The sequence below is a fragment of the Pelobates fuscus genome, chromosome 11, assembly GCF_036172605.1.
Source record: "Pelobates fuscus isolate aPelFus1 chromosome 11, aPelFus1.pri, whole genome shotgun sequence".
Taxonomy (NCBI): domain Eukaryota; kingdom Metazoa; phylum Chordata; class Amphibia; order Anura; family Pelobatidae; genus Pelobates; species Pelobates fuscus.
In genome coordinates this window covers 17524499-17550034 of record NC_086327.1, presented here as the reverse complement: position 1 = coordinate 17550034, position 25536 = coordinate 17524499, and the positions used below count along the sequence as shown (strand labels likewise).

Below are 25536 nucleotides of genomic sequence, written 5' to 3'. Positions count from 1 at the left end.
ATCGAGGGCCCTGCTCAATTAACTTACATGCTAGAAGGAGGGCTCAGTGTTTTGTTTTGATGACAGTTACAGGAGAGGAATTAGGGTGTGGGGAGAGATATGCCGTCCTGAAGAAGGAGTGGAGACTGGATGAAATTCTAACAGAGAGGGAAAGGGCGTTTCATGGGAATGTTGCAGCCCTAGAGAAGTCATCAGAGGTACAGTGCAAACTGAGGTTAGATGTAGGTCTCTGGCATAGCGTAGAGGCCTAGACGGGTCATATTTGTGTATTAGTGAGGGTAAGTAGGTCAGAGCAGCATTGTGTAGAGATTTTCAAGGAAGTACCAGGACACAGCTGGCTGACAGACAGGCGCTCAGACCAGCCCAACCAAAGGCAAATCATGTGTAGAGTGTTCTTTAAATGCTCTTCTCATCGTCTTAGTACTCTGAAGTTACTCAGCACAGTATGAGTGCATCTGATGATCGTGGTGTAGATTGGGGACATCACTCTGGTGTTCCCATTTGTGGAACACAAGGGAACAGGGCAGAACCTTGAATTTGGGACATTCCCTCCGAACCCTGGTCACTCGAGCAATGTGAAAGTCTGTAAGTGAAAGTCCAAAGTGTGGCTGCGAGTAGTGGATAGCTAATAGTTATTGGTGTAGTGGAATGAATTGAGATAGATTGTACTTATTAGCTAAAAATTGCACAGAGTTTAGGGAACAGTTGAAAGAGGTAGAACGTTGTCAGTGACTGCCTTAGTTAATTTCTAATTATTGGTTTGCTAGGAGGAAGCTGAGCAGAAAGAAACAATTATATATTTTCCAGTATACCACTAACAAGGAAAATGGCTGAATTAAGGACCAAAACCAAGGGCTAACTTAAGGACAGATGTTATCTAGGAGTATAACTCCCCACAATATTGAATAGATTTACTGCTCTAAGATTAGAGAAACCCCTGCCCTAATTTTAGCCCTAACATTAATCTCAATTTTAAAATATGCAATGAAAAAGATACAAAGATCTGAAGAATGTATTAGGGGAAAATAATGCCAAGTTTGGGTTGAGACGTTTATAAACCACTAGATCTTCTGTGTTGTAGCATGTTCTGATATCTATCCAGAACCTTCAATGGCATTTTATTCGTATATTATACACTTTACAGTTATGTATCTTCTTTCTTTGACAACATTTTACTGAAGTCCCATAATTCAGCAGTATGTATTTTTTTTTTTAACAATACATAAAATTATGTATTTGTTTCACAAAATTCTTCATGAAACAAAAAATAATGTTGTAATAAAAATTAATACAGTCTCTTTGGTTTTTTAAAAAAAACATTTAATACATTATTCTTGATACGGTATATATAAAAAAAACAAAACACTAAAGCCATTAAGTTTTTTTGCAATATAAATTTGCGGTTATTTGTCCTGTCTCGTGTGACTATCACAGAGTTCATAGTAAAACATACTGGTTCATTTTCTATCTAGACACATGCCTAAACGTGCCAAATCACGGGGATTTATTTTCAAAGCAGCTATTTATAACTCTACTAATAAAATATTCTAAAAACTTGTGGACAGTTTGAAAAGTTACAAAAATGAACACAGTTTTTCATGTGGTCTCGATTCCTGTAAACATGGGTTCTCAGTTTTACCCTTAACCCCTTAAGGACCAAACTTCTGGAATAAAAGGGAATCATGACATGTCACACATGTCATGTGTCCTTAAGGGGTTAAAGGACCAATAATGGACAACTTCATAACATATGCATCTATAAGAATTCTTTTCTAAATGGATTCACTCACTACATTAATAGATAGAGCTGGGGATTCTAAATAAGTAGGTAGTCCTGTGATCGCTTTGACATACCTCTCAAAGAAACGCTATATGCACATTACCACTTTAAAGGACTGAAATAGTTATAGCTACCAATTTAAATGGCTGAAATAGTTAAATGACTAAAATATCAGGGATTCTCGTTCCCGGCAGCTTGGCCTCTGGAGAACTAAGCTTTTTGGCATACCATTTGCTACCAGGGATGGGAGAAATGGTTGGTTTGGCTAAGAGTGGTCAGGTGATGCTCTCAGCTTATCACCGTTTACTACCCCTGGTATGAAGCACAGCATAGTTGCACCTCCATCATTTTATTATTGGTGGCTGGGATACAGGCTGCCTGGGATTGAGCATCTCTGCTAAACAATAAAACGTTTAACAGTGATGCATTGCTTAGTCCATATGGACTACTTCCACCATAACCACTTAAATTGGTTGAATTGGTTACGATCCATACTGCGTCCCTTTAACTCCTCAAGTACCAAACTTCTTGAATAATAGGGAATCATGACAAGTCACACATGTCATGTGTCCTTAAGGGGTTAAATATCTATTGACTCAAAAGGTAAAAAAAAAAGCATACAACAGATGGAGAAATTTATTTCAAATTACAGTTATCAAACGAAAGCTGTATGTAAACTATATTGCTATACTGCATTTATTAGACAGATATGTTTTAAACTCTTTTTAACCATAAAAAAAGATATTCACTAAAGTGTGAATTTCAAATTTAAGGCCGGAGTAGCCAAAATGAAAGCATAGTTGACTTACAGTTCAGCTGTTTTACCCTTAAATTATAAATGCACTTTGAGATCACCTTAAATTTTCTCTTTTGTGACTTCTGCTATGTACTTGTGCTAAAGGTATTTAACTTCTGTTAACTTATATGGGTATATCATGTATCATTAAAGGGACACTAGAGTCACCAGAACAACTACAGCTTATTGTATTTGTTCTGGTGAATATAATCATTACCGTCAGGCTTTTTGCAGTAAACACTGTCTTTTCAGAGAAAATGCAGTGTTTACATTTCAGCCTAGCGATAACTTCACTGGCCACTCCTCGGATGGCTACTAGAGTTTCTTCCTGGGGCAGTGCTGCACAGTGAGCAGCACTGCCATTTAATGTCTCCACCCTCCGCATGGAAACACTGAACTTTTCTCATAGAGATGCATTAATACAATTAATCTCTATGAGGAGATGCTGATTGGCCAGGGCTGTGTTTGACTTGTGCTGGCTCTGCCCCTGATCTGGATCCTTGACAGTATCAGCCAACCCTATGGGAAAGCATTGTGATTGGCTCAGACCATCACTTCTGATGATGTCAGCCGCCAGCAGGCAAGTCAAGGGCAGAGGCAGCAGCTGCAGATTTGAATACAAGTAAGATTTTAGTATATTTAGGGAGGCAAGAGGGGGCAGGGAGGCTAAATTGTGGTTTTAACAATATAGGATCAGCAATAGATGTTTGTGTTCCTGACCTTATAGTGTTCATTTAAGTATTAAAAACATTGACAATGGGACAACTTAAGAAAACAACAACTTTTTTTCTACCCTTAACTTTTAACTACTTTAGTCTAAAATTAGCAATTTGGTTTTCAATTTATTACAATGTGGTTTTTAGTGAATAAACCACACAGTAATCACACTGCCTTAACTGCTTTGTGATTTGTTCCAACTGTGTAGTACTCACTAGACTTATGTAAGGCTAGAAAATTTGGTTTGGCCTGAAAATATATATATATTTTTTGCAGGACGGACACACGTCTGCCATATGTCAGTTTGGCTCAGCAGCTCAGCAGCTCAGCAGCAGCTGATTCGGGAAATAAATCAGACGAACCAAAAGTACACTAAACTGGGTCAATCATTGTATCTGATATAACTAGTATGTATATATTTAGCAGTACACTGATAGGCACATTTTGGAGCTGTTTGGTTTACAGATCAAGTGAGAAGAAAATGACCAATAGAGGCAAAACCAGGAGCTACAGTAAATAATATATATTGATATACTATATATTTATTACATTTATAATACATAAATATATATTTTTACTGCACCTCATTTATTTCCCTCAATTGGTTATTTCTTGCCTGATCTATGAATAATATCAGCAGTTAGGGACTGTCCCATAACCATCATTAACCATTTTCCCCATCAACTTCTCTTTTTTTAGTGCCACGGTCAGAATTCAGAATCATGAATCATAATCAACATGCTAGGCAATTTTGCATTTAATACGTATGGTAGAACGAGTGGGTAGCTACTTGATGTGATCTCAGAGGTAGAAGTAGTCTTAATGGTAGGTGAATATATAAAAGATAGAGAATATAAAACAAATTATAGTGTAGTATAGTATGTATGAAATAGTATATAAAAGAGAAAGAATACAACAAAATATAGTGTAGTATAGTTTGTATGAAATAGTATTTAAAAGAGAAAGAATACAACAAAATATAGTGTAGTATAGTTTGTATGAAATAGTATATAAAAGAGAAAGAATACAATGACTTCTATCTCCACACCGAGGCACTAACCCCTCCTTCTACCGTACGCATTTTCTTTTGGACCAGAACAAAGAGACGTGTTTGGGTGTTTGAGCTGCCTTCAACTGTATGCGCTAGATACCTATATTGTAAAAATTTCAATGTGCATTCAAGTTGTTCTTGGAGTTCAGGAATTCAACCAATCACCTGATTGGCCGAAATTTGGACTAATTGCAGTTTGGAACACAATGAATCTCTAAGTCTAATATTCACTGAATAATCCAATAAATTAATTCACAACAAAAAGATGTGCTAACTCTGGTTAATTCCCTGGAGCAATCTCTAATATTCAATGCAGCATCCAGTGGTCAATTTGACACCATGGTGTGTGGTCATAAAAGCAATAGAAATAGAAAAATCTAGTCTTCCAGAACAAATGATCAAGTAAAAAACACAGCATTTATTATTTAATGTAAAATGTAATTACATACTGCTTAGACTAAAAACTTTTGTGCAAAATACCAAAGTTTAACAATTACAAAACATATAAAGTGAAAATGTACTGTTATTTCCCCTTCCATGTTTCACGCTTGCATCAGCACTTAATCAAAGGTAATTCTGATTTAATGCACTGACTGTCTACTGACCATGCGCCCTCAGTGTTCTCCAAACAGAACAGCTGTTTTAGATTGCCCCTCTGACATCATACATCACTTGGAAATAACCATTTGCTCAGAGTACATTACATAGTTACATAGCTAAAAAGAGACTTGCGTCCATCAAGCTCAGCCTTCCTCACATATGTTTTTTTCTGTTAATCCAAAAGAAGGCAAAAAACCCAGTCTGAAGCGCTTCCAATTTTGCAACAAACTAGGAAACAATTCCTTCTTGGCCCCAAAATAGCAGTCAGGTGTCTCCTTGGATCAAGCAGCTATTACCCCACTAATTAGAAATGATATCCCTGTATGTTATGTTTTTGGAAGTATTTATCCAAATGCAGTTTAAACATCTGTGTGGACTCTGATAAAACCACCTCTTCAGGCAGATAATTCCATATCCTTATTGCTCTTACTGTAAAAAAAAAAAACTTTTCTTTGCCTTAGATGAAATCTCCTTTCTTCCAGCCTTAATGCGTGACTTTGTGTTCTATGTATAGCCCTGTTTATGAATAGATTTCCAGATAATGGTTTTACTGGCCTTTTACATGAGCTTTTCTTCTTGGCATTCTAAAAAGCCTCCAAATGGTGATGTTGACCTTAATTCATTTCAAAGTGGAGTTTTTTACTGTTGCCATTTTGTTGCAACTGAATCTCCCTCATTGTTGCCCGGCCTCTGTTTGTTTAAATAGATAGCCCAATCTCTTACTGCCGATTCCGTTACTGTTGCTTTTTGAAACAAAGTTTATTTTGGGCGTCAGCTGCTTCACTAGTAGACTGTGATCCTCAGCTATCTGAACGTAGACTATTACTTTCATCGCTACAACATTGCTGCTCGAATAAACTCTGTGCAAGAAAGAACAATGAAGTCAACTGAAGAAAGAGTGCCCGTAGTCTAGTCCTCGCCACAGACTTTTCCCTAATTAATCTCCCTCAAAATGTATGATTCCGATAAATTTCGAGAGTCAATGCATAGATGCAATAGGTTAATACTTGCACAATGATTTTGCATTCACTGCAACTATGAGATACATTCCATCAGTTATTTTGACTTCTCCTTTTAAAACATATTTCAAAATATTATTGCTGAATAGGGAAGGTAGAGTGATGGGTCATAAGATGAGCAATAACTGTTGGCACAGGAGGAAAAAGATTGCAGAGAGAATATAAGAAAAAGCAAATGTTTCTGTAGATGATATAAGGCAGAGTCGAACTGAAAAAGAATGATTAAACTACAACAAGAGTCTACAACGTGTGCAGGTATTAAATAAAATTAATCTGTACTGAGGACACCAAAGCAAAGTCCAGATTCTTTATTGATGGGAATAATGCAAGAAGGATAGTTTGTCTTCAGACAATTGTATCTTAACATGTTTCTTTTATGATTTAAGGTTCTGTTAGTCATTTTCTTATATTTTAATGCATACTAACAAAATTAGTTAGTTATTAAATAAACTGTGAATTGTTGAAATTCAAAGTAAAGTTAAAGTAAATGTAACATTTTAGGCTAACATAGCTGGACTCCCAATTATTCCACTTTTGTCGGGACTGTCCTAATTTTGGGGTCCTGTCTCGTTCCCTGGTGTCCCACATCTGGGCCATTCTTACTTTATTGAATAGCCCTTATAGAGTGAGGTTCAATACATTTGTAAGTTTTAAGCATCAATTAATTTCTTTCATTTGTGTACAGTAATTGCAGACCATATAATTCACAGGTTAGATATTTCTAAATAATCTGACAGCACTTTTATGTTTTTTTTTTTCCATTAAACAGTGAAATCTGTTTAATTATAAAATAATTTTCAAAAAGTCACTAAACTGACATTTAATTCCAATGCAATGCAGTTACTTTGACCTACAATTTGAAATTAGATTTTCAGATTATGAAAATTCACTGTTTAGTGCCGATGCCTTTTATTTTGAAACATTACGCCATGGAAATAATCCAATAAGACTATCTGACCCTCATTGTTAGTATTGTTATAATTATTATTATATCTTAAATGGATGCCCTGTTAAAAATATATATTGTAGTAATTTGTAAGTAGAAATGCATAGTCTGCACAAAAGATCTGTTGGCTAAATTCTGTTAGTGCCTGTTCAAACATCAGGGTTGTAGGTCTGAATTTCAGCATCTTTCAGACATGATAAAAAAGGGAATTCCATTGGGGAACAATTTAAACCATTAGACTAAAAAAATAGAAAACTCTAAAGGTCTTAATTTTTTGGTAAAATATATTGATGGCGTTATTAATATTATCATTACATTTAATGAAACAAAATATTCACCAATGAGATATCTTTGCAAAGCCTTCAGGAAAAGTAATATATGTGAACAGTCATCTTAAGAAAAAATCTAGTGATTAGTGGTCTTGTAATAACAAAAAAAAAATAACAAAAAAAAATATTCTATAAAAAAGCCATAAAGTTCGAAATGATCTATTATCGATAAAGATGATATTATCGATTCTATAATGGTTGCTAGACTGTCCTCTTCACTTTGACTCCTCTCCCAACTCTGCAAACTCTTCCTCCTGACCAGTTGGAGTCTACTTACCTAATCCCATGTTGTCTTCTCGTGACCAATTAGACGTCATCATAAACTTGTTGAAACAAGGCTCGGCTCAGCTGCTGTCAAGAGCTGCTCCAAACAGCCAACACTCATAAAACAGGGCAACCCACCCAAGCTTTTATCTTTATAGACAAAGACAGATTCTACATGAATTTTCTAACATTTTTATCTCAAAGGTGTAATTTTAAGTTTTCTCAATATACATTTTAAAAGTTAAATGGTGCAGGGAAAGTAATTCAGTACAACTGCCAACATGTATATATATATAAGAATATAAGAAAGATCAAATGTATCTGCAGAGCAGGGCCAGATTAAGAGCCCTTTGGGCCTGGTACTGACAATTATGATGGACCTACTACATACTTAAGCTAAAGCAAGTTTTAAATCAATGGGCCTTTACCATTTGTATAGGCCTGGAGCTGCAGCTCCATCAGCCCCTATGTTAATCTGACCCTGCTGTAGAGGATACAAGGCAGAGTCTAACGGAAGAAGAATGATTAAACTACAACAAGAGTCTGTTTAATGTGTCTATTTATTTTTTGTTTGAACAAAAAATTATAGGGAGCTGGCAAAGTGCACCTATAAACAAGCCTCCACTCATCTTTAACGATGCTATCTTAAGATATTTATTTACGGTACTAATTATTTTATTGCATCCAATATAGACCTTCTGTGAGTACACCACTACTGACATTCAGCAACATGATGAGGTTTGGAACATACACTTTTCAACACAATTTTCAACATCTTGCCTTGATCTTCCTTCTGTCATTACTATGGAAGGGTGCGTTTGATTACATTTATAATATCTGAATTCCACGTACAGGTACTTTTACTTAGTCTACAATTTGAAAAGATATTGTGAAGACAAGGTGTCAAATGGCCATTTTTTGAGGTTTATATAATTTAGTTGAAATTGTAAAGAATTCACAATGGAATTACATAAATGACCCCAAAATATCTGAGCTGGAATAATGGTCAAGTTTGTTCTTGAAAAATATTACTTTGATTCCTTGCACAAGGTTCATTTACTTAAAATATTACCCAATTTCTCTTTAGCACACACATATTTGTCCATGGTATTGCTCTAATTTCTATTTCCTCAACATTACTTGCTTCATTTATTGATAGACATTGCTCAACAACAACAACATAAAAAATACACCAGGATTACCTTCTATCAATTAGGACTTATCTCTTCTGTTCTTCGGTGAACTTCAATTAGCATCTCTAGCCATTTTTTTTATTAGTCTTAGGTTTTATTTTTATTTATAAACAGCCCCCAAAATGTATTATTTAATTCAATATTTTTACTTTCACTTCCATTGCCATTGCGAAGACCAATATTTTGGCTTAGAAGAATTTATTGCCTGGTGGTACTTGCCTTGTGAGGCCTCAACACGGTGGTCTCACTCGGTGTAATGTTTGTTCCAGTAAAAAGGCTTTTTTTCAGCTGCAATGCAACTGTGAAGTCAATTAGTAAATAGCAATTTGAATTGTGATTTCTGTGATTTCCTATAGAAAGTCTTGTGCTACAGTTGATTAAGACCCTTTCCTTATTGACATGGCAGAAAAGCTGTGCCAGTTAGTGAACTGCAATTGTGGCATAACTATGCTACATTGCCACTTAGAACATCATTGAGCTCTAGTGAATTAAACTAATCAGCAACACAGGGCTATCACGATATAATAAAATTTGCCTAACCCCATGTCATGAGGAGGTTAGATGTAGCCTGACAATCTTTCTAATTGGTTGAAGTATTTAACTTAGTTTTTTCTTCTATACTCTATTTTATACATTATTTACCGTATAAACTCGAGTATAAGCCAAGTTTTTCGGCACATTTTTTTGTGCTGAAAAAGCCCCACTTGGCTTATACTCGAGTCATGGTCTGTATTATCGCAACTTACATTGCCATAATACAGACCAGGACCGCCGTGCTCATTACAAGCCCGGCGGTCCTGTTGGGGGCTGGCCACGAGCTCTTACTTACCTTTGTAGCAGCTCCGGTCAGCTCCCTGTCAGCTCCGTGCAGCTCCCCCATTCAGCTCACGGTGTAAGTCTCGCGACACCCACGGCCATCAGAGCGTTGCCACGGGGGAAGCTGCACGGAGCTGACAGGGAGCTGACCAGAGCTGCTACAAAGGTAAGTAACAGCTTGCTCCGGGCCCCCCCTGCACAGTCCATCCACTGGACCACCAGGGAATGTTACAGTCCCCCTCCCTGGTCAGGCAACAAGCAGGGAGGGGGGACAAAACAAATATTAAATAATAAAATAATAAAAAAAATAATAATATTAAAATAATTTAGTTTTTAAATAATATTAAAATAAAAAATAAATTTCAAATAATAAAAATTCCCTCCACCCACCCAGTTCACACACATACTGCATTCACACAAACACACACACTCTGCAATATATACACACAGTGTGTGTAAACTGCAGAGTGTGTGTTTGTATATGTGTGTGTGTATAATGCAGAGTGTGTGTTTGTATGAGTGTGTGTGTATATAATGCAGAGTGTGTGTGTGTATATAATGCAGAGTGTGTGTGTATATAATGCGCACACTCTGCATTATATACACACACACTCATACAAACACACACTATGCATTATATACACACACTGCATTCATTTTATACACTCACTCTGCATTCATTATATACACACACTACACACAAACACACACACTCTGCATTCATTATATACACACTACACAAACACACACACACACTGCATTCATTATATACACACACTACACAAACACACACACACTGCATTAATTATATACACACACTACACAAACACACACACACACACTGCATTCATTATATACACACACTACACAAACACACTGCATTCATTATATACACACACTACACAAACACACACACTCTGCATTCATTACATACAAACACTACACAAACACACACACATGGCATTCATTATATACACACACTGTAAATAAATATTCGATTAATGTAATTTTATCGGGATCTAATTTTATTTAGAAATTTACCAGTAGCTGCTGCATTTCCCACCCTAGGCTTTTACTCGAGTCAATAAGTTTTCCCAGTTTTATGTGCTAAAATTAGGGGCCTCGGCTTATATTCGGGTCGACTTATACTCGAGTATAAGCCTAGGTTATTTACTGACTTTAGTTACATGAAAAAGAATAAACTAATGAAAAATGGCAAAATGATTAGCTAAACACTGATTATATATATACATATATATATTGTAAATACTTGTCCGTAATTCCACAACACTATGGAATTTGTTGTCTATCTATCTATCTATTATCTATCTATCTATCTATCTATCTCTGTCTCTGCCTGTCTGTCTGAGTTGTTTGTTTCCACAGATAATAGATGTCAGAAGACGCCAATTTACGGTATCAAGGCCCCAATAGAGGTCATTGCACAGAGGGGATTTTGTGTCGATGTCCCATGTACCTTTACGGTACCTGGAAATAATCTTTCTAAAAATGCTCGGGGAATCATATATAAAGGAACCTTACTTCAGTTAAATACAGTAGCTTCAAAGACTGGTAGTGGGCCTAGTATCGGAGGGAAGGTCCAGCTGATCGGGGATGTGATAACAGGAGATTGCACCTTCAGGATCACTGATGTACAAGACAGTGATGAGTCTCAGTATCGATTCAGAATAGAAGATGGACTAACTCTGTATACCTATCTGGAAATTCAGCCTTATGTTAAGGTGACAGGTAAGGGAAACTCATCAATATATCCAAAACAATTACACCCCTATCCTTTGTTTGATTCCAGTTCTGCAAACAACAGTAGATATATCTTCACGTTAATGATAATGATAATGGAAACACAACGCTGACCAAGACAACTGCTGAATAGCTGCTGCTAATACCCAACTCAATGGCACACATTGTATTGACCTATACAACAATAATAAAATATATCAATATTTACATCCACAGATATGACATGTAAGTCACAACCATCGTACAATTTAAACGTGCCAAGCCGTGTTGTTGTGCAGAGGGGTCTCTGTGCCTTTATCCCTTGCACCTTCACCATCCCTGCAGATAAAACTCTATCTCCAAATGCTCAAGGTATGTGGTATAAAGAGAACAAGGTTACTAACAGTAACCCTGTGGCTTCTAAAACTGGTTCTGTGGCTAACATTGGAGGAAGGATCCTCCTTACTGGGGATGTGAGTAAAGGAGACTGTTCCTTCAGCATCAATGATGTCCAAGAGACAGATGAGTCACCATATCGATTCAGAATAGAAGATGGATCTCTTAAGTTTAATTACATGGATATTTTGCCCTATGTGAAGGTGACAGGTGAGTGAAGAAGAACCCTTTAACCTTACTAATTTTCCTTCAACATATCTCCACTGGTTGTTGACATAACATTACTTAAATATCTATACCTAATAGCACCTTACATAATTCATAGTTATTAGTGTGTTCTATGTTACATCCTCACAGTTTTTATCTGAATTTATAGAGTCACCCACCAACTACACACATGTGGGGGGGGGGGGGTGGGGGGGTGGGGTAGGCGGTTTGTGTGTGTTGGATGGATGGATCAATAGGATAAGCTTGTTTTTAAAACTTGGAGGACATGTGAATAAATTATCTTGATTTTGAATGCAGGTATTTCGAGAAAACATTATCACATGACAACTTTTCTGATGTATATTTTTTCTTCTCTAGAGCTTACAGAAAAACCTCTTATCTTTCCAAAAATACATCTGCTGGTAGACCAAGAGGCAACATTGACCTGTATGAGTCCAGCAAGGTGCACAGGGTCTCCCCCATCAATCACATGGAATGGATCAGAAGAATTAAATAGTGGTAAAACTCGGAATTACAGGGTAGATTATGAAGATGGTAATTGGACTTACATCTCATACATCACATTTACTCCATCTAAGAAAAGTAACACGTCTTCATTAACCTGTACTGTAAGTTACAGAGATAGCAATGCGACCACCAGTGCAGACATCATACTAAAAGTGGAACGTAAGTCTTACTCTTCATACTGTGTTCATTATTTACTAGTATATGAAAACATAGTGCTCTTTCTGAGTTATGTCTTGTTTAACATGAAGAGATCATTATTATTATCTCTAAATTGATTGTGATTCACAGTTTAATCACAAGTATGGAAACTAGAAAGACAGAGGATCTTACAATATATTAGATATACAATATATTAGATCAAAGGGTTCTCCATTATTTCAGTTTAATCATCAGAAGAACTGCATGAAGATGATGACAAAAATAAATAAAATAAAGTCATAGTTGTATATGTGGTTGGTGAAAGCCTTATTGGGTTCTCCCAACTTGAGATCTGTATATCTCTGGAAATTAGGTAAAAATATATTTTAAGAACTGTCTTAAAGGATATTGTAAAGGAGATGAGAGAGAAGAACCACCACCAAGGTTTGTTACAGCCTTGTATGCTAAAGTGAATCGGTCACTTTTGAGTATTTCATAAAGAATATAGTCTTTATGGAATACTGATTAAGACTGCATTGGAATTTTACTGAAAGTTATCATATGACAAAGTAAGGACTGCTTTGCCTTTTGGCAGAGATGAGGCTGACAAAAGTTGAGAAAAGGATGTGCTCCCCTGTCAACTGTAATGCTTACATATATTTAAATGGAGCACAACTGCAGATCTCTTAGAATTCAGATTGATGACTAGGATACTAAAGTGCAGGAACTGTATCTTTAATTACGGATAATACAGGTACTGTATCTTTAATTACTTTGCTGTTTGTTTAAACGGAGTAAGCAGCTTATGGCATATATGCAGTATAGTACATTGGAGTTTGCAAGTTCATGGAAACAGAGCAAAATAGAAATGAAGTTGTAGCAGGAGTGATTCGTTTTGGAGTTCGAAGTAAGCAGGCTGTAGCAGGAATGAATAGCAGGCTTGAGAGCAGGTAATCTCCTATTACGGATATAGCAATTGACTTAGCTTTTAATGGTGAAAAGATCAGGTTTCCCGAAGTTCTCCTCCGGGGAGGGAAGTTGTCAGGCAGGATGAGAAAGGTCCAGTTAATAGCCGTGGTCGAGGAGAGGAGAAGGAGGGTCTGTAGATTTCCAGTCCGGTTCGGTTCACAGGTAAAGGTTGGAGAAAACTTTTAGCCGGTTTGATTCCACGGTAACGCTGTTCAATAATCCAGCGTCTTGTATCTGGCGCGGTCGCATTGTGTAGCGTGGGGGAGACCGCGTCAGAGAAGGGGGTGTGGCTAAGCTCCGTCAACCCGGAAGAGACAAAGAAATACCGGTAGTTAAGGCATGACATCAACTTTTGTCCTGTCCTAGGAGTTATCACAAATGACGGCTATGGGATTCAGGCATTGTCTACAGAGGGTCCCATGGTCTAGCAGCATCCCCCATAGACCTCGGGGGTTGTACTCTCACACAGGTGCAAGAGTACAACACTGACATGGCTCCTGGCAACTGAAGCACTAGGTGCGAAGAGGACCTGGAACATGACAGTGCCCACAAGGGACAGCTGGAGGTAAGTAAGACTCACCTCCACTGTGCTCCCAGAATATGCAAAGACCCCTGAAATTAACATAGAAACATAGAATGTGATGGCAGATAAGAACCATTCGGCCAATCTGGTTTGCCCAATTTTCTAAATACTCTCATTAGGTCCCTGATCTTATCGTATATCTAAATATATATTCCATGCATCCACTACCCTCTCAGTAAAGTAATACTTCCTGATATTATTTTTAAACCTTTGTCCCTCTAATTTAAGACTATGTCCTCTTGTTGTGGTAGTTTTTCTTCTTTAAAATATAGTCTCCTCCTTTACTGTGTTGATTCCCTTTATGTATTTAAATGTTTCTATCATATCCCCCCTGTCTCGTCTTTCCTCCTAGCTATACATGTTAAGATCCTTTAACCTTTCCTGGTAAATTTACAAATTTGCTTTAATGAGAAAGTCTCAACTGGTTTTCTAGTGCTATGCAAAAGCTATTCAAAAGCTTTGTTATAAACATAACTACTTCACTTGTTTAGATTATAATTTGCCATCATTTGTTTTTCCAAGTGCCAGTTTAGTAGATAACTAAACTCTTTAGTTTTCTTTTAACATTTTTAAATTATGAGATGTAAAACCATGAATTGGTCCCTTAATGTCTAATATTGATATAAGTCTGAAAATCTAGCCATGGATCCTACTTTATAATGACATATTTAACATAACATGGCTTCTATAGAACTGCTGTTAGTAAATAAGTAGGATACTCCGTGCTGATACAATATCTTGGATAGTCATTGGTCATTAAGAAGTTAGGAAATGCTGTTCTTAATTACATTTTTATTGTTTAATTTACTTAATTTGTAGCTTCATTCCTTTAATATTTTTATTAAGTAATAATACTTTTTTTTTCTACTTTTGTTATGATAGATGTCCCAGAAGATCATAATATCGTCAGTGACAATTCACGTGGTAATTTGGTTTGAAGACATATTATACAAATATATATATATTGTTGCATGTCATTGTATGATATATCATTCACTTACACTTTTTTTTCACTTTCGCTTACACTTCACTGATCTGAAGTGGTCAAGGTGCCAGGAGTCTGAAACACCGCACATATAGAGATTAACCATTAACCTATCCACTTATTAGTTGCAACTCTACCTCTGGCAGCGTCATAGGACCATAACTAGAGTTCAGGGCTGGCTAATATCAATTCTGTGCAACTTTCATTTCAGAGAATGTCAACCATCGGCTGAGAGCTAATGTTATCAGCCAATGAATGACAACCGGCACTGCTTCTGGCTTCTGTGGCCAGAGGTGCGTCACTTGACCACCAGGGAACATCAGAGCCCAGCGGGAACACTGTTAACAGGGCAAACCATTGATAAACAGTTTCTTAAATTATATATGAATGTAATTATCTACTGGTACATGAAAATTTAATAGATGGTTTAAAATTCCACCCCTACACAAAAAAGAAAATGAAAAATTAATGCAGTGTTCGGTTTATGTTCTCGTTATGTATTAGTGTATGTAAACAGGAAATCTCCCGGTCCCAAGTTTTTAAAATGAAATTAAATTAGAATTCCACATCTCTCCCTCCAACAATTGTTTATGAAGTTTATTCACCAATGTTTTCACAATCATGTCTACTTATCAGATCTTGCTAAAACACGTGCTGGGTTATTCATTGAAGGGGAAATTCTAAATTCATTTCAAATTTGAGGCCAGAATAGATTAAATGTAAACATTTTCTAATACAGCTGTGCTTCCAGATCGGCTACTTTGACCTAACTTTGAAAGTCACTCTGAATTCTCATTTTAGTGAATAACCCTGATAGTTATTGAAATGTTGTAAAGATAACCTTACAAAATTAGAAAATCATCAATAGCTTGTTAGCTTGTGTTAATCTCTTTCACGTGATGCTGTGTTTGCTTTTAAATGTTTATTAAAGGGACACTGTAGGCACCCAGACCACTTCAGCTCATTGAAGTGGTCTGGGCGCAGTGTCCCAGGTCCATTAGCCCTAAAGTGGTAATTATTGCATGCTTTAATAAACTTCAATAATTACCTTTGAGGGTTAACTCCACCTCTAGTGGCTGTCTACCAGACAGATACTAGAGGGACTTCCGGCAACTTTGGTCACTGAACTGATGCTGAACGTCCCCACGCTATGCATGAGGACATCCAGCGTCAAGTGAAATCCCATAGCAAAGCATTATACCTGCTTTCCTATGGGTGAAGTACTAATGCAAGTGTGGCCATTGCTGCATTAGGTCTCCTCGCTGGCGGATGTTGCGGGGGTGGAGCAGAGGTACGGGAATCAGGTTAGGGACAGAAGGTTTTTTTTAATCCCTTCTGCACCACTGGGGGTGGGCTGTGGAGGGGCGATGGAGTGGGGCAGGTTTGTTTTCCAGGAACTTAAAGCATTGTTTTCCTGGCACTATAGTTTCCCTTTACAGTCTCAGCAAATGACATCCCAATCCAGTTCAGTCCAGGCCCCGTCGGGGCACATCTTGTATTTGTAAAGGAGAACCACACAAGTTTTTCAGTTTCCCCTGCTCTCTATTCCCTTTCTGCAAATTCATGTACGTAGAGACTGGGACTGACAGGGAGCCAAGATGAACACACCCATGGGGCTATTTACTAAAGTGAGAACTCCAAATAAAGTCCAAGTGAATTTCAAATGTATGGTCAAAATAGCCAAACTAGGAATAATCTTGAAGTCCGCCATGCTTTCAGTTCCGCTACTCTGGCTTTAAATTTGACATTCAATTGGAAGTCTCACTTTCTTAAACAACCCCGACACTTTGCAGATAAAGCTAATCGCAATGTTGTTGATTTTGCCTTTAATTTTATTTTTCAATGCTCATAAACACAAATACGTAATTGTAATATTACAAATTCTTGGGATGTGATGGATATCTGAGGCCTATTAGTACAGGCTGAGTCTTTTGTTCTAACTGCATATTATTGGAGTTTTCTAGCTTTTATTTCACTTTTAGATAAAGTCAGGCTGTCAAACATGGATTATATTTGGTGGCCTGACTGTATCTAAAAGTGACATAGCGGTGATTGCCAACACAGTCCTCAAGGCATGCCAAAAGGACATGTTTGGCCAGTATTTCCATTGGAATACTACTGGGAGATTCCTAAATCCTGCATTATTGTTGTTTCTTAAGGACTGGGTTGGAAACCACTAAATTAGAAATCTTGAAATATACAGTCTTTAAAATTATAATGTTTGATTTTCTAGTCGACAGAGTGGTGGACACCAAAATCATCATTGGAATTGTAGCTGGGAACATTTTTATATTAATCCTGATGGGCGTGGGAATATTCTGGTATATCAGAAATAACAATGAGAACAAAGTGAAAGGTAAGAAAATGTCATATTATTAAATTTGTTACATTTTAACCATCAGAGTGAATGTGTAATTAAAGCCATACTTGTAATCAACTATTCTGTCTCTGCATTGAATGATAGCTCCCTATCAACACACAGCATGTACATGTTATTAGATAACATTCACAGCTCAGTTAAGTCTTAAGTATTACTTAATCTATGAATATCACATATTTTAATAGGATTAAACAGCAGATCAAAGCAATTTGTTGCATCAAGAATACAATTAATAAAAACAAAAAGACTAGTCTGTTGCACAAAAGTCCGTTTGTTTCACACTTGTCGATACCAAATATGCAAAGTACGTAATAGAAACACAAGTTTTTATGCAAAATGGGACTGAGTATAAATTATAAACTAGAATTATAAAACCGTTTACATAACACTGACACAAGATATATACACACAAACACGCACGCACGCATGCACACACACATGGAATTAAAGGACATAATTTGAAGTTGGGCTGGGAAAGTTAAAGATTGCAAAACTTGTATTAAGGGAGAATAAACTTTAAAATGATGATTACTAGCAGTATCTAGCCTGATGTAGGTACCAAACCCTTTTGCAAAATAGAATATCTTTAATAATTGGTGTAAACCAAATGCATGTGTTTCTATGTTAATAAGGAATTGGAAATAGCAGCACTGAGCAGAAGACTGAAGTGACAGAATCAGATTACCAGGTATAAAAATGTTTCTTCTTTGGACATTCTTTTTTATTGAGTTCCTTAATAGTTAATACTTCCCTGATGGAAACATTGTCATCTCTCTAATCATCCATTTAATGATGGTAGAATGAATGATAGAAGGAATAGGATTTGTGCTGTGATTGCTGATACCAGGGTGGGGATTTGAGTGATTCAGAAACTCCTGTGATTCTCATGAATATATATTTTTTTAAGGTTTGATGAGAGAATGGTACAAACAACAAAGAAAATTGATAAACGTTAGTTCTAAAGATTAGTAGAGATGTCCCGAATAGTTCGCTGGCGAATAGTACCTGGCGAACATAGCTTGTTCACGTTCGCCACAGACGGCGAACATATGCGATGTTCGGTCCGCCACCTATTCGTCATCATTGAGTAAACTTTGACCCTGTACCTCACAGTCAGCAGACACATTCCAGCCAATCAGCAGCAGACCCTCCCAGACCCTCCCACCTCCTGGACAGCATCCATTTTAGATTCATTCGGAAGCTGCATTTTTTTTTTTTTTTTTTTAGACAGAAGTGTGTTATATTTGAGCATGCTAGGCTGAAAGTGCGTATATCATGGCTAGTTGCACTGAGGGTATGAGTATATAGCAGTACATTGGTGTGAAAGATGGCTGTCATGTTTAGGGTGTAGCTTGCACGTTATCAACTGTGTATTTATATCAGCAGCTCCCCCACTAGTTATAAATCAAGTGTGAGTCGCCCCATGAGATGAGACTAGTGAATAACATAATACATGAACGGTTAAGGTAAAGGCATGTAAGAAACTACGACAATAAACTCTTTAGGAGGTGAAATAATGACATGTTTAAACGCTTGCAACTTTACGATTAGTTAATGTGCAGAGAGCAGTTCATGTGATCAAAGGCATGGTGTGGAGGATCGGCTATAGTGGGACATGCTTGGCAGGCTGCTGTTTACTGCTTGTGCTCATCCGATCCCTTCTGGGTGCCAGGTGCAGACCCTGGGAGTCCCTGATACCTGGAACAACAAAGGCAAGTCTCTGGCTGAGTGCCGGGTTTGCGGCTTGAGGTGGTGGAAGCATGTTTTGTCGGGTGGTCGGATCTGTCCCGGTGGTGCTTCACGTCCGGTGCGGGACTGTGGTGGCTTAAGGTGGAGGCGAGTGCTTGACGTGGGGCAGGCTCTGCATTTCTGTTTGTGCCTCCGGTCCCGTCTTCGACACCTTTTGCGTTGGTGGATTTTAATGGGGACTGCTTTGTTTAGCTGTGGTGGAGCTTGTTGGGGCTGTGGTGGAGCTTGTTGGGGCTTCCTGCTTGTTATTTGCTTCCAAAATTGATTAAAGAGTCTGTCCAGGTTAGACTCAATATCCTGCCATGCTTTGCTGGTACCAGGAGGACACGCGGCTGCCGCCATATTGGGAGAGTCGCAGATGAGTATGTCAGCCTGGGCGGCTGTGCTCTGTGCGTCCATTAGCTCCAGACAGCCTCTCAGGGGTGGACCGGGATAACCCCCACCAGTCCGAGGGGGGGGGGGTAACAGAGCTCATGCCGGGAAGTAGCTGCTCCTAGGCATCCCAGGATCGGGAGATCGGCCGCCTCTCCTGCCCGGTGAGCACCAGGCCACACTTGCCACGCGGAGGTAAGTAAGACTCTGTCGAGTTGCTGACCGCTATTAAGCATGTCGGGTCGGTCAGGTAGGAGCAACATTGCTGGGTCATCCCCTTCTGGGGTGAAATTCGCTTGTTGATAGCTGCTTAAAGTGAGATATTGAGGGAGCTCATACGAAGTGCGTCTTTCCTCCATGACAGCTAGGCCCCGCCCCCCGGAAGCTGCATTCTTAGTGAGAGGAGGGACAGTGTAGCTGCTGCTGATTTAATGGGGAAATCGATAGCTAGGCTAGTGTATTCAGTGTCCACTACAGTCCTGAAGGACTCATCTGATCTCTGCTGTAAGGACAGCACCCCAAAAAGCCCTTTTTAGGGCTAGAACATCAGTCTGCTTTTTTTTCTTTTTTTCTGTGTAATCTAATTGCAGTTGCCTGCCTGCCAGTGTGTGTGTCAGGCTCACAGCATATACTGTGCCCACTTGCCCAGTGCCACCACTCATATCTGGTGTCACAATAGCTTGCATTTAAAAAAACAAAACAAAAAACAACTTTTTTGACTGTAATATAATAGCAGTCAGTTTCCTTCACACGTGTGCGTTTCAGGGCCTGCCAGAAACAGTGTCACACCAGTGCAACTGATATCTGGTGTAACAGTAGTGTACATTTTAAAAAAAATATACAGGGGGCTTGTTGTCACCTTTCGGGGACCCTTGGTGTTGTACGTGGCTGGGTGGAGGAAGAGACCTTCAATGACATCAGTGAGGACAAGGAACGGGACATGGCTAGCTTGGTATCCAACCTTGTGCAAATGGGGAGTTTGCGGTTGTGCAAATGGACTGTTTGCGGTTGTTTGCGATGCGTTAAACGGGGAGTTTAGTCTGTCACTGTGAAGCGGGCATAACCCTTACACTACCTGATCGATACAACATTATACCTGATGTTTTAAAGCACGTTATTCCAAACAATTTAGGAATGTTAGGTGATTTATGCCCTTTATGGATTAAAACCAGACTCTGCATCAACTATGTAATTTTCCATGGGAGTTTTGCCTCAGTCCAGGTGTTAGTCCCCTTGAAACAACTTTTCCATCACTATTGTGGCCAGAAAGAGTCCCTGTGGGTTTTAAAATTCGCCTGCCAATTGAAGTCTATGGCGGTTGACCCGGTTCGCCCGTTCGCGAACATTTGCGGAAGTTTGCGTTCGCCGTTCGCGAACGGAAAATTTTATGTTCGCGACATCACTAGTGATTAGTCTTGTTAATATAAAAGGTCAGATGAGGGTGCAGAAAACACTGATTCAGATAGAGCTGAAGGCAGCAGTAACCCAAATAACCATGTTACAACAGAGCTAATTCAGAGGAACACCTCTGAACACACGAAGTCTTGAACTTTGAACTGACCTGGTCCCCAATCAGCTAAGAACAATTGGCTACATTGAACACTGGTGAACCAGATTTGGACACAGCGTAAGAATGGAAAGCCTCACCTGATCTGATTCTCGTTTTGTACTGCAAGACAGTAGGGACAACTTTTGGTAAAAACATTTTCATCTGTTACTGGCATTTATAAAGCGCCAACATATTCCGCAGCGGTGTACAATTAGAAGAACAATACACTATAAACAGACCGATACAAAAGGTGATGGCACTGCCTGTGAGCTTACAATCTAAAAGTAAAATAGGAAAAAGAGGTAGCAAAGGAAATTGCAGGTGATGGCAGAGAAAATGTATAGTGTGGCTGCACTGATTAAAAACATGTGAAGGGAATGAGGAGGTGATTGACTGTGCTTGGAAACAGATGGAGGAGTCATGCTATATAGTTAGACGGATCCAGGGTGGGTGGGTAGAGCTGAGTAGAAATGAAGATTCTTAGTTGCAGGGATGGAAGATAAATTGGGCTTGAGGAAGAAGAAGGATACACAGTAATATAAAGGAAGTTACAGCTAGGAGTGGCAAGCGCGGAGGGGTGGAACAGACTAGCCATTTGTTGCACATATTAAAATATTTGCCTATTCAATCCTATCAGCCAGATTATTAATTACTACAGGTAACTGCAAGTACAAATATTACAGTAGTAAACTAGAGGTAAAAATGGTAACAATTTAATAGTAAATTAATATGTAGTAAAAAGGTGGAAGGAATCCGGTGACGTATCTTCTGAATCCCAGTCCATACCGTGAAGCTGCTGTGTTCAAATGAAGATTCTTAGTTGCAGGGATAGCATAAATAGTAATAAATGGTCCTTCCTGGCATGATTCAGTGGTTAAAGGAACACCAATGGTTGGCTTCAGCCTCCATAAATGCTCACCATCACAATTAATTTGTTATGGGGATGGAGTCACTGTGTGCTGTCTTACTTTCAGAGGTTAAACCATTTTTTGAATTGTTTAACCCTGAAGCTGTCTCAGGAATTCAGGAATTCTCTGCCTCTTTTCTCCATTTTCAGTCAGTATACACTACAGGAAGGTTTGCCTTTACTGCCATTGATAGGTCATACTATTACTCGCAGTAACAGGCTGAAAGCAGAAGCCGACATGCTCAGTCTATCACTTTTTGCCAAGGCAAAACCTTTTTTATCCTGTGCAGCAGTGGAGCAGGACTGAGGAAGGTACTGCAGATTTTTGTGCAAATCATTCTGAAATGGTTAAGCCCTGAAGGTAAGATAGCACCCTTCATAGATATTAAGATGGTTGAAAGTGATCCTTTAAAACTGCTTGTGGTGACTGGTATGGGAAATATTCCCATTGGTATACTTAATACCAATTGAGCATCATTTGATTGGCACAGCCCAATTAATAATAGTAGAGTGCCACTAAGTGGATATGCAAACCAGGTTATTTATGTGATTATAATTATTTGGCTATAAGTTTTAATCTTGGACTACTGAACCTGACCTATCATTATATTTTCCTTTTAGAATCTGAAATTTGAGAACCAAGACATCTATCACGTGATGAATGCACAGAAGTGAGGTTGAAATTGTATCGAATGGTCAACATTCATGGATTAAGAGCTCATGGTTTGGGGGCGGAGACTTACCTTCAAGCTAAGCAGATGTGCAGTGCCTGGGTATAAGTATTATAAAAGTTAACTGCAAAAGAAGACCATGAGCTCTTTTTCTTTTTTTATTCTTCATTTTAATATGCATGCAAATAACAAAAGCATAAGTAAGGTTTTTTTTGGGTAGAATTTGGGGAATTAAACCTAGCAACCGCTCTTACAAATTGCCCACAACACACGTTTCAAGTCAGGGTCTCCTGGTCTCCTCGGGACTACAACCCAGTGTTGTGCCTTTACCACTTTGTAAGAGCAGATTCCAAACCGCTCTCTGATATCCTGAGATGGTGTCTGTCTACATCTCTGACTCCCATGGCATGATCTAACTGCAGACGCCCTGCCACGACTCGATCACACTATCCCTAATGCGCCTCGATGAGATTTCCAATCTGTTGGCTATGCTTCAGCAGGGGTACCGGAACAACAAACTCCAAATGGACATGGAATGGGAGATACTGTCTGTATAGTCACACCTACTGGGAAAAATATACTATTCTGTAACCAGGTGTCATTGACTCTTGCCTCACTCCTGAAAATCAATTAATTAATAAGATATTGATTTTAGGTAACTGTTATGGAACTATTGCATACAGAGGGCCCTAGCTATGGCCTTGATATACTATTATGTTTTTTAAATGTTTCCAATCTGTTAGAAAAATATTTCAAAGTTTTTTGGCTGTATGGACGAAGGTGCTTGGCGATGGTGCATTTTGCCCCCCCTAGACGTGCGAAAGGATGAATATACCAAATTAACACAGTCAGACCAGATACAAACACAGAGATTAGTATAGAGTTATAGAGCAATCTAGGTTGAAAAAAAATACACAAGTTCATGGAGTTCAAACTTTAAAATTCATATTTTTTAGGAATCTGATCACAAAGAAGGCAAACAAATCAAACAAACAAATTTGAAGCAGTGTCCAATTACGTCACAAAAAAAAAAGAAACCACTTAGCGGTAATCAGCTTTTTCTTTGAATAAATAACCAATCAACACATACATATTCATTATCTCCTTGATTATTCTGATTTTCGAAAAACAAAAAACAAAATATCCAGGTCTATTAATAAATATCTATAATCTAAAGGTATCTATTATTGCTTTGGAGCTTCTTGACACCCACCCATTGCCACAATATACTGTGAGGTTTTTTTTACATAAAATCTCTGGGTTTTCCTTACTTACATTTCTTTTTGAGATTTTTTGTTGTGGAACCTTGACCTGTGCAACATTAAAATTCACAATAATGTGTGATATAAGATCCACATAAAAATAAACGTGGTGCGTCCGGGCTTATCACAGGTCAACCCAACCTAACGTAGGGAAAAGGCCCTGTATTTGTTCTTTGCAGCTCAAGAAATTTGAATGAAATTTGTGTGCCGTGTTTCATGGTGACTTGTCTCTGGTGTCTCCATAGACGAGGCTGTTTGTTTTTTTTAATGTGGGTGTGAGAATACAAGGCAAATCCTGCCAATGCAAATAATAGAGGGTCCTGGAGTCCTCTCACTTTGATTTTTTTTTTTAAATCCCGGAAGAATCCGAGGTGAAGGAAGAAGAGAGAAATAACCCCAGCGGTTAATCTGGGTAGGGGAAACAGAGATGTTATCCCCTTATGAAATGCTGTCATACAGACAGCAGAGGGAGCCATAGTATGACAGCACAGACTAGAGACGCCTATCTGATGTCACCTAGGAAGTGCCTCACTTTCTAAGAGGTAAAGTAAAGGAGAAATTCAGATCCCAAAAAACAACGTATCCTTGGCAAAAGAGGTTAGTATCAACCAAAGTCAACACTTCCAAACGTTGCAGTGTACTCTTAGCTTGTTCATTCAGTGCTGGGTCTGTAGAGTATGCATTTTCCTGTGCAAATTACTATTCCGAACATTCTCTCAGTTAAATTTTTTTGTTCTGCTATTTGGGGCTAAAAATGTCAAACTCCTGAAATCAAACTGAGCGCCACAAAATTCCCACTTCACTAAACAACACTGAGAGTGTTAATTCAAGTACATGTTTGGAACCCTGACACAATGAATAACTTAAATGTGTCCTGCTGGTTAGACGGCGTGAGTTGGGAGACATTTCATGTTATGAGTGTCCTTAATGAAGGCCTATACAATGATAGCAGAATGCGTATAGGTATATTCACTAAACAGTGAATGGGGATGACACAAAAAAATGGAATAGCAGTCTGTGACTGTAGTTAAGACGTAGATTCTTGTGAATTTGTAGATATTTGTGTTGCTCAATGTCCCATGAGTAAAATGATAAACAGGTTTTATGGGGTTTTGGAAAGTTACAGGGCTAAATAAAGAGATTGACCGTTTCAGTTTTTACACTTAAAATTTGACAGATTGGTTTGCTGGGCCTATTTTGCTTTTGAGACCATCTTGCATCCAGTAGGGACAATTGCCCCCATCACAGCATACCATTTGCAAAAGTACACAACACAGGGTATTCAAAATGGGGTATGCAAGTCTTTTTTAATTAGCCACTTAGTCACAAAAACTGTCCAAACTTAGTGTTCATGTTTATTTTTTTGCATTTTGCACACAAAAACTGCACTTGTGTCATGAGTACAACAGTACCCCCTCATGTACAGGTTTTATGGGGTTTTCGAAAGTTAAAGGGTCAAATATAGGACCTTGCAAATTAAATTCTCTGATAATTTTGTCTGGGTTACCAGACAGTTCCCCCACTTTATAATTAATACAATTATATATAAATAATATATATATATATATATATATATAAATACACTTAGA

The 25536-nt window shown here is 38.2% G+C and overlaps 1 protein-coding gene across 1 annotated transcript; it reads left to right on the top strand.

The window, feature by feature from the left end:
- The first annotated feature begins 6012 nt into the window (after positions 1 to 6012).
- On the top strand, positions 6013 to 23067 carry LOC134578189 (myeloid cell surface antigen CD33-like). Its single transcript, XM_063437208.1, has 9 exons — positions 6013 to 6218; positions 8196 to 8314; positions 10898 to 11260; positions 11489 to 11857; positions 12233 to 12541; positions 14955 to 14996; positions 17291 to 17413; positions 18070 to 18125; positions 22636 to 23067. The coding sequence occupies exons 2-9, from the start codon at positions 8233 to 8235 to the stop codon at positions 22687 to 22689; spliced, it is 1398 nt and encodes a 465-aa protein (XP_063293278.1). The 5' UTR covers positions 6013 to 6218; positions 8196 to 8232; the 3' UTR covers positions 22690 to 23067.
- The last annotated feature ends 2469 nt before the right edge of the window (positions 23068 to 25536 follow it).

Bases quoted from the DNA above. Each gene is read 5' to 3' on its own strand.
- LOC134578189 (XM_063437208.1), top strand. From the start codon at position 8,233: ATGATGAGGTTTGGAACATACACTTTTCAACACAATTTTCAACATCTT. The intron at 17,414-18,069 runs GTAAGAAAATGT...TATGTTAATAAG, and splicing joins CAATGAGAACAAAGTGAAAG to GAATTGGAAATAGCAGCACT. The intron at 18,126-22,635 runs GTATAAAAATGT...TTTTCCTTTTAG, and splicing joins TGACAGAATCAGATTACCAG to AATCTGAAATTTGAGAACCA.